General features: G+C 39.7%; 1 protein-coding gene across 6 annotated transcripts in view; it reads left to right on the forward strand.

The window, feature by feature from the left end:
• SNX9 (sorting nexin 9) overlaps positions 1 to 16484 on the forward strand; it is a 124119-nt gene that overhangs the window by 95546 nt on the left and 12089 nt on the right. For 4 of the 6 annotated variants that reach the window (XM_005552201.5, XM_045391333.3, XM_045391331.2 and 1 more), the window contains 4 exons: positions 4300 to 4430; positions 9906 to 10009; positions 11226 to 11329; positions 14831 to 14908. In XM_005552201.5, coding sequence (XP_005552258.1) covers positions 4300 to 4430; positions 9906 to 10009; positions 11226 to 11329; positions 14831 to 14908 — 417 coding nt within the window. Of the gene's footprint in view, positions 1 to 4299; positions 4431 to 9905; positions 10010 to 11225; positions 11330 to 11859; positions 12601 to 14830; positions 14909 to 16484 lie in introns of those variants that run through there. The other 2 variants (XM_074037338.1, XM_045391334.3) reach the window with 2 other exon arrangements.

Consider the following 16484-nt stretch of genomic DNA (forward strand, 5'->3'; position numbering starts at 1 on the left):
ATTGATCCATGGGTTATTTAGAAATATACCTGTATCTCAGTATCCATGGGAATTGGTTTCAGAACCTCCCACAGATACAAAATCCATGGATGCTCAAGTCCCTGATATAAAATGGTATAGTATTTGCATATAACCTATGCACATTGATTATAATACCTAATACAATGTAAATGCTATGTATTGTTTTGAGAATAATAACAAGGAAAAAAGTCCATACATATTCATTACAGATTTTTTTTTCTTCAAATATTTGCAATCTGAGGTTGGTTGAATCCATGGATGCAGAACCCATGGATACAGAGAACCAACTCTATGTTTAATTTCCAAATATTTGGCCATTTCCCAAATTTTTTTCTTTTGACCTCCAGTTTTATTATGTTCAGAGAACATACTTTGCATGATTTTTAGTCCTTTTACATTTATTCAGATTTATTTTATGGCCTAGCATATGGTCTGTCCTAGAGAATATTCCATGTGTGCTTCAAAAGAATATGTGTCTGTAGCAACTGGGTGGAGCATTTCATTCATGTCAATCAGACTGGGTTGATAGTGTTATTCAGGTTTCTGTATCCTTGCCAATTTTCTTTCTAGTTCTGTCAATTTATTGAGTATCGGGTATTGAAATTTAGCATTCTTATTGGTGGACCATCTCTCCTTTTAATTCTGTCACTTTTTGTTTTATGTATTTTGAGGCTCTCTTGTTAGGTAGACACACAGTTTGTAATATCTTCCTGATGTAGTGAGTCTTTTATCATGAGGTGTCCCCCATTGTCTCTAGTAAGATTTCCTGCGTTAAAGCATACTTGTCTAATATTAGTATAGTCACTCCATTTGTCTTATGGTTACTGTTTGTATGGTATATCTTTTCTCATCCATTTACTTTCAGTATATGTGTGCCTTTGAAATTAAGCTGTTTCTCTTATAGGCAAGATAGTTGGATCTTACTTTTTTATCAAGTCTCACAATCTGCTTTTGATTGGGGTTTTTAGACCATTTGTATTTTTTTTTTTTTTTTTGACACGGAGTCTCGCTCTGTCACCCAGGCTCACTGCAAGCTCTCTGTCACCGATCTCAGCTCACTGCAAGCTCTGCCTCCCAGGTTTACGCCATTCTCCTGCCTCAGCCTCCCGAGTAGCTGGGACTACAGGCGGCCATTTGTATTTAGTATAATTATTGACGTGGTTAGATTCACATTTGCCATTTTGTTATTTGTTTTCTGTGTTTGCTTCTTTTTGCTCCTTTACTGCCTTTCCCTTGTGTTAAATATTTTACAGTGAGTGTATTGTTGTAATTCCTCTCATTGTTTAAACTAAATTTTTAAAGTTATTTTCTTAGTGGTTGCCCTACGGGATATAATATGCATCTTTTTTAACATCACAGTGCACTTTAAATTAATATTAATTCCACTAACATATAGAAACTTTTATCCTATATAGCTTTATTCACTTCCCTCATTTATGCTATTATTTTCATATATATTACATCTATATGTTATGACTCCAACAATACAGTGTGGCAATGACTGCTTTCTACAGTCTTTTGTGTTTTAAAGATGCTAAGGAAACAAATTAGAAAAAATATATCTATAGAGTCTTTTACATAAATCCTTTTATTTCTGGTGCTGTTTATTTCTCTCTGCAGATTCAAGTCACCATCTTGACTAATTTCTTTTTAGCCTGAAGGTCTTCTTTTAATACTTCTTACAATGCATGTCTGTTATCAGTGAATTCTCTCATTATTTATCTGGGTATGTCTTTATTTTTAGAGGATAGTTGTACTGATCTGGCTACATTGTGTCAGACAGCAAGTCAGCTGTTAATGCTGTTTAAGGTGCCCACACCACTGTGCATGATCAGTCATTTTTCACTTGCTGCTTTCAAGATTTTGATTTTGTCTTTCAGTAGTTGAACTCTGTCGTATCTAGTTGTGAATCTCTTTGTATTTATCCTACAAATACAGACTGTAGTGAGGTTTGTTGAGCTTCTTGGAAATGTAGATTCATTTTCCATCAAATTTGAGAAGTTTTCTGCCATTATTTCTTCAAATATTTTTTTGTCTCTCTCTTCTTCCTCTGGGATTCTCATTACAAGTGTTTGGTGTGCTTGATGTATTCTAAAGTGTGTTCATTTTACGTTTCGTTTTTTTTCTCTGTGTTCTTCATGTTAGTTAACTTCTGTTGATCTATCTTCAAATTCACTGGGTGTTTTTTTTCTTCTGCTACCTTAAATCTTCTGCTGAGCCTTATCTGCAGTGAATTTTTAATTTCAATTACTATACTTTCAACTCCAGAATTTCCACGTGATTCTTTTTTGGTAACTTCTGTCGCCTTTTTGAAATTCTGTGTGTTGATTCTCTGTCATATTTTTCTTTAATTTTTTAGGCTTCCCTTAGTTCTTTGAACATCTTTATAGAATCTGCTTTATCTGCCACATTGTTTTTTTTTCTGCCAAACTCAACGTCTGAGGATACTCAGAGATAGTGTCTATTGACTGCTTGTTTTTTTCCTAGTATGGGTCATATCTTGCTATTTCTTTGCATATCTCTTAATTTTTTGTTGAAAACTGGACATTTTTGAGAATACATTTTAGCAACTCCAGATTCTGAGTTTACCTCCCTGAAGGTTGTTGTTTCTGCTTTTTATTTGTTAAGTAACTTGCCTAAGATTAAATCTCTGAAGTCTGTCTCCCTGGCAGTTCAGTTATTGCTGTGTTTGTTAATTTGTTTATTTTACATTTGCCTTCCTAGAGTTTGCTCCTGTGTCTGTGTGGATTGGTAGTAAGCCTATGATTGATTGACAGAGGTTGTAACCAACCACCTCAGGCCAGTAAGTTGGGGCTTCTGTCCTCTGTCGATGTAACTGTAACTCGATGTAACTCATTCAAAACTCAGGTCATTTTTAAGTTGCCCTAGCTTTTACTTTCTACCAGACCCTTTTGTGTCTCCTTTACTTGTACGTACAGCCTCACAGTTGACCAGGATTGTGTGCCTGGCTTGGACCTTCTCTGGTCTCCACTGTGTATGCATACGGCCTCAGCCTGGAATATGCATGGTTCAACCTTGGCTATCAGGGCTGTTGGCCCTTCCTGTTCATCTTTCTCTGAGATTGTCACTGCCACTGACACCACCATTGAACATGGGCATCTCCCATCGCTTCAAGTAAGCGTCTTACCCTGACAGAGAAGCTGCAGCTGCCCATCTTCACAGCCTGTCCACCCTAGTGGTACTGCCATGTCAAACACTTGTGGGGTGTTGGGGGGTGACACACAGGCAGCAGGTCCGGGAGAGACAGGAGCAGCCTCCCAACACCACAGATTTCCGTCATTGTCGCCTGAAGTTCAGTTCTTCAAGCATAAACACTTCTTAGATGGCCATTCACCTTTTGTTGATTTCTAGAGCACTCATTTGGTTGTTTTTGTCAATGTTGTCTAGCTTTATAGTTGCTTTTGAGGGGTAGGGTTAGCTGATCTCTCCAGGCCGTAGCTGGAACTTCTACCACTAAAAGCCTTTCAACTAATAGTAATTTTTGTTTGTAGGTTTATAAACATTCTTAATGTTCACTTGATGTTTGTTATGCCATCGTTGTCAAGCTGACCTTCTACTTTTAAAACAGAAAGGACCACTCATTAAACTGTTTTAGTATGGTCACAAGTTCTGGAATAGCAACTTACATTACTGCATTCATGGAAAAATTCCTTTGGTATTTCAGTTTAAGTAATTTAAAATACATGGAGGAAAAAAGCTACAGCATTGGGTTACTTTTCATAATGATAAATTTAAACTTGTATGTATGTAATTTATATTGCATTTGGACACATTTTTATAATATGAAAATGTCATGTCATTTGTGAGAATGACATTAAATTCCACTTATCACTCCTTTCTTGCCTATAGGACTTACTGTGGCCACAAAGAAACTGGCCTGTTCGCTTGTAGGAAAAAGACAGGTTTTCATGTTGAGATAAGATTTCATTTTTTTTTTTTTAGTACTTTAAGGATAATTGAAGAAAAGAGCACTTTGAGGTTGTTATTATTCTTGTCCCAATTAAAGGGTTTGTAGATATGTTAAATTGGAATTATATTCTTAAAAACTGAAGTCTGTTGCATCTTACCTGTGCATCTTTGAGCGTTCATTGTGTTGCTTGTATTTTAGATTACTGAAAAATCACCAGGGTTTACCTTTTGCTAAATAACTTTCTACCAAGTAGCCAGTAGCCATAGAAATGGTTTTTAAGTTACTGTATGGTAACAGTAATTCATTTTAGACAAAGTTGCATGTCATTCTTTGTGTGTCGCTTGCAGGCCGCTTTGAAGAGGAATTTATCAAAATGCGCATGGAGAGACTTCAGGCCTGGATGACCAGGATGTGTCGCCATCCAGTAATCTCTGAAAGTGAAGTTTTTCAGCAGTTCCTAAATTTTCGAGATGAGAAGGTAGGACATTGTATTATTATGGCATCAGAGGATATTGAGAGTTGTCTTATTCACACCAAACTTATTTCTGAAAGGAGTTAAAATTATGTTGGTTATTTATTTCTCACTTCCTCCAGCGACAGTGGGGGGACAGAAACCTAAATCCCCACCGTAGGAAATGTGTCATGATGAGTGACGAGCTGCCTGCCAGAAGGGCTTCCCCTATACTGGGAGTGGGTTGGCTCAGGATGGGCAGGGGCAGGGTGAAGGATGTAATGGCGTCAGCAGTTTTTCCCTAGATGTTTTAAAAATAGGAGGCTAGGCCCCAAACTCTGAAGGTATTATCAGCATGAAGTGAGGGGAGTGGGGTGACTGATTTTCCTGATCACGTTGCCCTTACGATGTAACAGCATAATGACAGGAAAGGGAGAGGCAGACATGAGCCGCTCTTCTGAGAGCCAGGCCATTTTCATCACTGTAATGGTGAGTCCAAAGTCAATGCTGGCCTCTGTCTGCCTGCCCCGTGACCAGTTAGTCTGCCAGTGGTCATCTGTTCTTCATTAAAGTCAAGGAAAAGTTGGCTGCCTGACATCTCAAAATTGTCTGCTTTGGAAATAGTTTTCTCTCTCAGTAAGCATTTACTGTACTCCTTATTGTATCATTTTATTCCCTAAAGATGTTTCCCCCACAATTTGTCTCAACAAATACTGCATATCTTAGAAAGCACCCTAAAGAATAAAAGCAGGAGTTGGCCTAGAAGCCACAGCAGATGCTAAATACATTATCAGCCTGGGAAATAAATTATGAAGCTATTTTTGTCTCTAATCAAATAATAGAATATCATATACCCTCTTGGAACTTTGAGAGGTTGACTTGCTAAACTTCTTTGTAGTACTTTTCACTTGTTGAAGTGAACAAATAGTAAGTCTTAAATATTAGGGCTCTATCAGTGTATGTTTACACGTGTATGCATACGCTTAACATACATATTTGGGCCTTATTTTCAGTTATTGACTATTTCTAGAATTGACCAGCTCATGTGATATGTTATATGTCACCAGCTTGGGAATGAGACAACATGGAGATGCTTCACCATGTCTTTGTGAATTTGTATATATCACGGGTCTCTTCACCATGTCTTAGGAGTTTGTATATATTTATGGTGAGACAGGGTACTCGGTCACACTGTGTGTGTCATGTAGCTGTATAGTAGTGAAACTAAGTTCTTTGAATTCAGTAACTGTTTTGGTTACTTTGTAGTTATAGAAACTACAGGGAACCTCCTCCAAGTTTGTTGCCTTCCTGGTGCCCACAAGACTTTTAACAAGAGCTTATTTGATAGATTTTCCAAGGATTTGATTTAGAAGGCACTTCTGAAGGCCATGTTTTATGCATGGTGGAGTTTAATAAATCCTAGACGTCAGTTGTGTTGTGTTGTTTTAAATGACTGCCACTTTCAAAGAGGGATCAGCTTGTCATAAAAGTGGTATAAGAGAAAAAAGAAAGAACTTGGAGTCAGGGCACTTGAGTTCTGGTCTTAGCGCTACTTCTAACTGCCTCTGTGATCTTAGTGAAGGTATTTAATCCCTTTGGGCCAGAATTTCCTCGCTTGCTAAATGACAGTGTAGAACTACATAGAAACTATGATGCTGTGGTAAGTAGCAGCTCATGTAAATAAATGGTAGACACAGAAACCCCCAAAGAATCTATAGAGACATTATTAGAAATAAGTGGTTAGTAAGGTAGCTGGATACAAGACATTGCATATTTATCAGCAAAAAACAGAAATCGAAAATCTAAAAAAAAAAAAAAACCTCATTTACAATAACATCAAAAGTATCAAATATCCAGGAATAAATACAAGAAAATGTACAAAAAATCTACATAGAAAACTATGAAACATTATTGAGAAAAATAATGGAAATAAGTTTTCTAATAATACTGTGTCTCATGGGCTGAAAACAGTAAGGACGTCATATGTAGAAAATCGAAATGCCAAGAATTGCCAGGATTCTCTTGGAAAAGAATGAACTAGGAGGAGGACTTTATTGGTATCAGAACTCATTGTGAAGCTAAAAAAGTTTAAAAGCATGACTTGGCATAAGGCTAGACAAACCAACCAGTAGAGCAGAATAGACACTTGATCTCTGAGAAACATGGCACTGAGCATAGTAGGGAAAGGACAGTCTTTTCAGTAGCCGGTGCTGGGTCAGTTGGATGGCACACTGCAGGGAAATGAAATGTGCTCGCTACCTCACTACAGTCTGCAGTTTATTAGGGTTGTTATTGATATTGTTATGTTTTTAAAATATGTCCCAGGCTGGGTGTGGTGGATCACTTGAGGTCAGGAGTTCAAGACCAGCCTGGCCAATATGGCAAAACCCTGTCTCTACTAAAAATACAAAAATTCACCAGGTGTGGTGGCGCACAGCTGTAATCCCAGCTACTTGGGAGGCCGAAGCAGGAGAATCATTTGAACCCCGGGGTGAAGGTTGCAGTGAGCCAAGATTGTGCCACTGCACTCCAGCCTGGGCGACAGAGCAAAACTCTGTCTGAAATATGTATATATGTATGTATTATATTTGAAATTAACTTTAAAGTAAGAAAAAAAAATCCCACAGGTAGAATGAAGGAGAGTACCTATGAAACAAGATTGGCACCTCCTGGGGAGCAGTGGTGCCTGGGCAACTTTTCCCTTGGCCACTTGTGCTGAAGGTGGAGCTGTGGGTCTCCTGTGGAGTCACAGCAAACAGGCACTTGGAAAGTTTCTTTCAGTCTTTGAGTATTGGTTGAAAGGAAAGCACCCAGAACTGTAGCCAAAGGAGTCATTATACTTCCAGAAAAATCTCAAAAGTATTGCAAGCAACAGTAGTAGCTATTGGATCAGACCTTAAAGGTGCGGGTGGAAAGATTTAACCAGTTAGCGTGAAAGTTAAAGTTTTCCCAGAATATGGAGGCACCGAGTAGTTCTAGACAAGGGTCATTTCTTATTTAGAGGCGGTGCCATTCTTAGAAAGTGTGTAAGCCGAAGTAAATCCCTACTGAAATGGCATCACATGAGGCTGCCCGTGCCACCACGGTTCCGAAAGCTTCATCACGTAAATGACTTCTGTATCTCATACTAAAGTAATGATAGTTAAAAAAAGATTGGCAAAGTGTTGGTAATTATTGAAGCTGAACCTGAGGTGTTTATTATACTTTTCTTCTTTTGTATATGTTTGAAAGTTTTCATTGTATATAGTTTTCTTGAAAATGAATTCCATGTGGCTCGCAGATCTAAATGTGAAAAGCAACATAGTAATGCTTACAGAAGATAACGTGGGACATCTTCGTATCCTAGCGAGCAGGGAAGAATTTCTGAAATATGACATGAAGAAGACTCTGCAGAAAGATGTGGATAAATCAGACTACATTAGAACTTCTTTGTTCAGCAGAGCTATGACAAGCGAAAAGCTACTGGGTAGAAGATACTTGCACATATATATAAGCAATGAAGAGCTAGATTTTAGAATATATGAAAACATCAGTAAGCCCAGTGGAAAAATAGGAGATTTGATCATGTACTTCATAAAATAAGGTATCTGAATCAACAACAGATGTATAGAAAAGGACCTAATCTCATTAGCAATTAATAAATACAAATTAAAACCACAGCAAGATACCGCTACACACTTGCCAGAGTGGCTAAAACTAACCATACCACGTGTCATCTTGGTGAGGTGAGATGCCATTGGGACTCATAGCCTGTTGGGGGAAAGTTGGTAAGACCAATTTGGAAAAGTTTGGCATTTACTAAAGTTGAACCCTCTCATATGACCTGGCATTTCCACTCCTGGGCACGTACTGAATATAGAAATGCATGCACACAGACACCAGGAGACATGTACGTAACAGCTTCATTCATAACTTGATAAGGGTGGCTACCAGTAGTAGAATAGATAAATAAATTGGGGATTATTCATACAGTAGAATGTTATACAACAATGAAATGAATGAACTATAGTTCTACACAAAATTGTGACTATAGTTCCTAACCAAGATCGAGCAAAAAAAGCCAGACACCAAAGAATACATTTATAGGGTTCTTTGCTAGCTTGAAAAACTAGCAGGACAGGGTAGGATGCATGCTTAGGTGCGTCTAAACAAAGTCCATTTGTGCTGCTGTAACAAAGTACCTGAGACTGGATAATTTATATACAACAGAAATTTATTTCTCACAGTTACAGAGGCTGGAAGTCAAAGATCAAGGCTGGAAGTCAAAGATCAAGGCACCAGCATTTGATGTGTGGTGAAGGCTGCATCCTCCAAAAGGGAGAAATGCTGAGTTCCCACATGGTGGAAGGTGGAAAAACAAAAAGGGACAAACTCTTTTATCAGGACGCTAATCTCATCCACAAGGGGGGAGGCCCTCATGACCTAATCACTTCTTAAAGGCCCCACCTCTTAATATTATCACGTTGGCTATTAAGTTTCAAAACATGAAGTTTGGAGGGAACACATTCAAACCATAGCAGAAAAGCAAGGAAATGAAAACCGTGAGAGAGAGATTACTGGTTACCTTTGTGGGAGAGGGAAGAGGTAGCAGTGCTTGGGGAAAGGACAATGCAGGGGTGCTTTTGGAATGGAAGCTCTTTCCTCCTTCCTGGCCTAGTTGGTCATTATGCAAATATTCACTTTGTGACATTCATTGCACTGGATATTTTTACTTTGGGGTACTCTGTGTGTATATCTTAATATGTTTTTTTTTAAAAAAAAAAAAACCTCATAATACTGGTTTCTGTGTTATATTTTAGAAAAGCATTTACCTTTTTAGAAATCAGTTAACCTAAACATTTGAGGCACTTGGTCAGAATGCATAGGGTGGGCTGAGCACAGTGGCTTATGCCTGGAATCCCAGAACCTTGCAGGGGCCGAGGTGGGCATATTGCTTGAGCCCAGGAGTTCGGGACCAGCCTGACTAACATGGTGAAGCCCCATCTCTACAAAAAATACAAAAATTAGCCAGGCGTGGTGGCGCGCGCCTTAAGTCTCAGCTACCTGGGGGGCTGAGGTGGGAGGATCACGTGAACCTGGAAGTTCAAGGCTACAGTGAGCTGAGATCACGCCACTGTACTCCAGCCTAGAAGGCAAAGTGAGACTGTCTCAAAAAAAAAAAAAAAAAAAAAAAAAAATATATATATATATATATATATGTATATAGGGTGTTTCTTTTTGTTGTGTTTATGTAGGTAGCCGTTGGAAAGGGAACATGGCTGAGTCGGTTCATTCTCAAAAGACTTGGTCCCTTTAGGTCCATTCTGTGGAATGACACTGTTCATGCCCTGAGATTACATTTGGGGTATAAAGGTATTTGGTCCATGGTGAGGAGGGAGATAGAGTGGGAGTTGCTTGCTGAAAATTAGAAAGATAAAGGTGATCAATGAGCTGGTCCTGTTTGGGAATTTTGAAGACCAGTTTGTGCTCTCCACTTGAACCTTACAGCGTTCTCATTTACAGGAATGGAAAACTGGAAAGAGGAAGGCTGAGAAAGATGAGCTGGCGGGAGTCATGATATTTTCCACCATGGAACCAGAGGCACCTGACTTGGACTTAGTAGAAATGTGAGAGACGCTGCCAGGTTTTCTTTCTTCTCACTCTGCACCCTCCTCCTTTGGCCTTCAGGCCTCAGCCAGAGTAGCCGCAGCCGAAACTCAAATTGTCAGACTAGAGTTTTATGAAATGAGCGGGATTTGTAGTCCAATGACAAGGGAAACATCATTTGTATGTAGAAGTACTGTCTTTATAACTGCAACATCAGATTAAAATCTTTCTTTTACCTTGAAGCCGGTGATTTCATAGTTGACACGGTGTTGAGTAGCTGTTTCCAATAGTGTGATGAAACCAGGCGGCACGGAGCCACCTAAAACCCACGCAGTATTCAGACAGCAAACCTCTTTGAACATTGCCTTGAGGAAGCAGTCTCTAACCTGCTTTTTCTGTATATTTTTTTAATTTGTTGATTTTAATCATTTAGTTTTTAAAGTACAAAGTCAGTTGAAACTTTGGAGTAGTTCCTTTTCTCTTAAGGACTTATAAGAAATTTGCATGGCTTTTAGTTTTAAAAAGCTTTTTTATCGTAAAATTATTGTGTATTGTTACTGAAAGTATAGACAAGAAACACACACACACACACATACACATAACCCTTCAACCACCCAGAGAGAAAATCGGTGTTAGTATGTTAGTGTTTAGTCTCCCAAATCCTCCTCTGTACATATGTAATTATAGGAAAGGTTGTTTAAACAAAAATGACCTCACACTAGACACTTTGTTTTATAATCTGCTTTTTTCATCTAACAGTATATTGTGATCTTTTTAGGCTGGTAAATACACTTTTGACATCCTTAGAAAGAACTGGTATCTTTCAGGTCACTTAGGTGATTGTGTATCCGGGTTATTGTCTGTGTTTCACCGAGTACTTGGAATGAATGGCCAGTTAGCATTAGCAACCCCTATTATTCTTTTATAGATTTGATGGTCCCCCCAGTGATTGGAATTTTCCTAAATAGTCAATAAATTATTTGATTTACTTTAGAATAATTTTAAAATTCACAAAGAATTGTAGAGGCAGAAAGGAAGCAAAGTTAAAATATAAATCACCGCTTTTTACGTAGTTCTTTAAATGTCTGCATCAAGCCTGTATTTAAGGCTAACGTAGTGAAAGGGAAGTTGTTATCGTGCAAGGAAACAAGTGCCTGTGGGTACGTTTGGCCTGAGTGTCCCCACAGCAGTGCTGTTCCTCCTGCTTACGTGACTGACAGCTGCCTTCGCCCACAGAGAGCAGAAGTGTGAGGCTGTGGGGAAGTTCACCAAGGCCATGGATGACGGCGTGAAGGAGCTGCTGACGGTGGGGCAGGAGCACTGGAAGCGCTGCACGGGGCGTAAGTCCACTCCTTACAGCGCACTGGGCTCGTAGGGGGTGATGCAGGCTCAGTTTTATGTCCCTTATCATAGAAGGGAACCTGCTGCCTCAAACAGAAGTGTATTTGGTGGACAGCAGTAATGTCACTCCTGTGATTCTGTTTAATCTCACTTCACCCGAGTTAAACCACAGAAAATTGACTAACAAAGCCAGGTTAAGAAATCTCATATGGAGCACCATGTTCACTTAATTAGTTCCAGTAATTTGGGGCTTTATAATCTTTGGAAAATTAATCATTTTTGCATGTTTTGAGAGTGCTTGTAGTTATTCTTAGTCTCATGATTTTGTTTTTTAATCTTCATCCATTTGGTAAGATGTTGTATATTTGACTAAAGCCATAGTGTTTAGAAAAACCAGTATAGTTAGTAGTAAAAATATGTCAGAGCAGAAGCACTGCTGAGGGGAGAGTGTCACTGTCAGTCATGGCTTTCTGCCCACTCTGCCGTGTCCCTAAAAACTTCTGCCTCCCTCCTTCTCTTTGGTTTGTAGGCTTTCATTCTGCTGAAGGTTTTTCCTGTATTCCCCAGAACTGTGCAGCTCTGTCGCCACCCATGGCCCAGGATAGATAAACAGTCACGTATCCATCTGTGGGGCTAATGCTGCGGGCTGCTGCCCTGTTACACCCACAGGCTCAGAGGCTGCAGAATGACTTATCAGGCCCTGAAATGCTGGGATCGCACTGCTGTCCAATGCGCAGATGTCTTTGACTCCCTTAGAGTCCTAGGACTTCTCTCCTTTATATCTGGTCTGCCCTTATTGCTATGTCTTAACCTCTGGAGAAAAGGGCCTTCTAATCTATCACTAAGAATTTTCTGGCCTTCACTTCATAACACCGTACAGGAATATTGGTTGTATTCAGTTTTAAAAAAATAAAAATGTTTTATATTTTGAATTATGAGTAATATATACCTACTTTTATATCGGCCTTTGATGCTCAGCATAGGAAAGGGATCTGTTCTTGTAATGATTTTTTTAAAGGTGATATTTTTATGCTAAAAAAGGAAAACAATCAATTTGAAATCCAATAATAATTTTAAAGAGCAGGAAACTAAATATGGAGTGACTCGTAGATGAATTAATAAGATAGCACAGCAAAGACAATGCCAGTATTACTATTCGATCCAGATCTGAAAATCCAAAGCCTTACATCAGAAATCAGTAAACTATGGTCTGAGCGCCAAATTTGGCTTGCCACTTATTTTGTAAATAAAGTTTTGTTGGAACACACCCATGCCCGTTTATTTGTCTGTTGTCTTTGGCTACATTTGTGTCATAATGGTCGAGTTGAGTAGTTTCAACAGAAACTTGTGGCTCCATAAAGCCTAAAACGTTTACTATCTGGCACTTTGCAGAGGAAGTTTGCCAGGCCCTGCCTTACCTCAACCATTGGCCAATGCTACCTCTACCTCTTCCTCTACTAGCGGCAATACCAGTACCAGTGGTGCTTTACCATCCACATGTTATACAAACAGAACAACTTGTAACATACCAGCTGTTCGTGCTTGAGGGGCAGACACCAGGAATAACAGTTGTTTCTTTCCCATAGCAAAGAAATATGATGCTATATCCTAAATGTATAGAATTAGCCCTGAGAAAATAATGTATACAAATGCAGCATCTAGAAAACAAAACCTGTGTCAAGACTTTGGTCATAGAGGAGGACTCATGAACAAAAGGCGAATTGACATTGTTCTCTAAAGCAGAGGTCCCCAGTCCCCAGGCCATGGGCTGGTACATGGAACATTACTGCACAGCAGGAGGCAAGTGAAGCTTCATCTCTATCTCCAGGCGCTCCCCATCACTCACATACCGCCTGAGTTCCACCTCCTGTCAGATCAGCGGTAGCATTAGATTCTCATAGAAATTTGCACCCTATTGTGAGCCACGCATACACGAGATCTAGGTTGTGAGCCCTTATGAGAATCTAATGCCTGATGATCTGAGGTGAAACTGTTTCATCCCCAAACCATCCCCCTGACCCACTGTCTGTCCGTGGAAAAATTATCTTCCATGAAACCAGTCCCTGGTGCCAGAAAGGTTGGGGACCGCTGCTCTAAAGTATAAATGAAAGAATTCAGTTCTAAAGGCAGTGAATTAATTTTGACCATAAACTCTTGCAAGACCATCATAACACATCATTTAAATCTGTATGTTCTTTGAAAGCCATTTTTCCTGAGTGCAAATTTTACAATTGCATTTTTTAAGGATATCATAAAAATTTGGGATTATGATATCTTTTAAAAAATTAAATGCCTTATGTCTAATGTCCGATCAACTCCATGTCCTGTGTAATTCACAAGGCTAAATGTAGAAAGTAGGGAATGCTGGCCTCAGGCTGCTCTTTTGTGGGGTGGGGAAAGGGATTTGACTCGGGCATATCTCCTTCTCTTTCTTAAAATAGTTCTTTAAAATTCCTGATGTGTAGAATGAAAACTCCAGCACACACTCTGCATGGTGAACCACATGCCAGGCGCCTTTAGGTAGAGAGGCAAAACTGAGGTACCAGAGGGTGGACAATTTATTAAAATTAACTAAGCTCATGTAATTTGGATTCATGTTTCCTGATAACTGCAGCTTATAGACCTTACCTCAAATGTCTCTGGCCTAAATATTTTTTAAAGAAACATTAAAAGTTTTCTTTTTCTGCTTTAAAAACTGCAGTGAGTCTTTAAATGCAAATAATGGTTTCTTTTGAAAGGCAAACAGATGCTCCATTTAAGGGGACTCCATACAAATGCAAAGAAAGTAGCCTAAGGTGCAGAGACTCTTAGAAAGTTCTCCGAAGTGATCCTAGGATCTTAGCACCTTAAAAAGAAACCTTAGATGTCATTTAGTGAAATCATCTCTTCATACAGATGAGAAAACTCATACCCCTCTTCCCTGGTCGTGCGATGCCTGACTGTTGTATTTTCCTCCACATCTTGTTGCTTTCAGTCTTTGGTGGTCATGGTTTGCAAATGGTCATTTATGTACCCGTAACAGAGTGGGAAAGTCTACGTGTTTGGAATCACAAGTCCACATCCAGCATTTATTAGCCGTGTGACCTTGGGCAAGTCAGTTATCTGAGTCTCACTTTCCTGATCCTCTCCATGATGAGGACGGTGTCTCTGCATCTGGTAAAGGGGCTAACGCGATGATCGAGCACAGTGTCGCTGGAAGTACTTTGTAAGCTAGAAACCATCTAAAGGAGCTTCCATCTCACTTGCCTCTCATTTGGTGAATGAGAATGTAGGAGTGATTGTCAGTAATAATAGCATCCACCTTTAATTGAACAGTCAATTAAAAATAATCGAAAGAAATCTGTTGAAAAAATCACTTTTGAAACAATATTTTATGAAGGAATATAGACTATTTTGAATCACTTCCAATGTTACGATAAAGTAATCACTTTCAGGAAATAGTTTAATCCCATTTCAGTTTGCTCAGAAGACTAATCAGTTTATTCCTTTTTCTCTTTCAGCATTGCCCAAGGAATATCAGAAGATAGGAAAGGCCTTGCAAAGTTTGGCCACAGTGTTCAGTTCTAGCGGCTATCAAGGTGTGTCTTTCTTCATTCATCCAGTGGGCCTTTAGAGCCTTATCCAGACCTGCTGCCTGCAGATGCTAACTCCCTCCTCAGTGAAGCACCCTGGTTGTTGGTGTGTAAATTGGCTAGGCTGCTGCACTAAGGACTTTTGCACCCTCATCCTAGGACTTTTGAGAAAAGCCAAAGGTGGTTATAATTCGTATTTTCTTGCTAGCTTGTTTGCCTTTTTTTGCTCTCAGGTGTAGCATTTTTGTTTCAACGCCATCAGTTTCATTTCTCTGCCAAGTCTTCCTGTTAACAGAGGCCAGATTTGGCAGGGCACAGTGGCTCACACCTATAATTCCAACACTTTGGGAGGCTGAGGCGGGCAAATCACTTGAGTACAGGAGTTTGAGACCAAGCTGGGCAACATGGTGAGACCCCCATCTCTACAAAAAATCAAAAATTAGCTGGGTGTGGTGGTGCATACAGGTAGTCCCAGCTATTTGGGAGGCTGAGGTGGGAGGATCACTTAAGTCCGGGAGGCAGAGGTTGCACTGAGCCATGATCTTACTGGTGCACTCCAGCCTGGGTGACAGAGCAAGACCCTGTCTCAAAAAAACAAAAGCCAGATTTCATCAAGGCCATTTCAAGGAAAAATATTTGACCAAGTAGCAAGTGTGTGTTGCCTGTTTTCTCCTTAACTCATAACTGTTTCAGCTTACCCTATAAATATGTATCTTACCCATGGAATTTAGAGTTCATGGTTTACATTGGCAGCACTTAATGAGAACAAGTTAGCTCTTTTTATTAAAAGGAAAAAGAGCCCAGGCAACATAAGGAGACCCCATCTCTACAAAGAAATAATAAAAATTAGCCAGGCATGGTGTCACACACCTGTAGTCTCAGCTGTTCTGGAGGCTGAAGCAGGAGGATCGCTTGAGCCCAGGAGGTTGAGGCTATGGTGTGCCATGATCACACCATTGCACTCCAATATGAGCAGCAGAGACCCCACCCATCTCAATGAGCAAAAAAAAAAAAAAAAAAAAGAAAAGGCATTTGTCAGCTAGGTGGCACCTATTAAATCTGTTATCTCCTGTCACTTACAGAAGTGATAGAATTGGTACAGGTGTTGGTCCTGATACTCAGGGCAGACAGTGCTTTGGATGTCAGTGTCTGAATATTTTAATAATAAACTAATAAGAAATTAGTTTCTTACCAAAATGTAAGATTTAGGGCTCCCACCTGGGAATAGTTCTCATTGCCCTGGCCTTACCATGTCTTACAGTTGACACTTTAGACCAGAAGTGGTCTTTGAGGTCTAGACTAGCAACTCAAGGCCAGAACAGAGAAGCATCTTGGCCCAGGTAACAAGTAGGTGATGGAAGAGCTGAGATGAGAGCCACGCCCATTGCTTAGGGAGGAGGCAGATGCCTTGGATCCCTTTTAGCATGGTGGCTCTGTGATGCCCCAACAGGGTGAGAACATTTGTCCTAGAGATGCTGGAATTTTGCGCAGTTGGTCCTGATGCTTTCTTACATGTCAGAACTCACCTGCAATCTGCCTTCCTCGAACCTCACCTTACAGCCCTCTTACTGTTCTTCAGCCT

Source organism: Macaca fascicularis, chromosome 4 (genome assembly GCF_037993035.2).
Source record: "Macaca fascicularis isolate 582-1 chromosome 4, T2T-MFA8v1.1".
Lineage (NCBI taxonomy): Eukaryota > Metazoa > Chordata > Mammalia > Primates > Cercopithecidae > Macaca > Macaca fascicularis.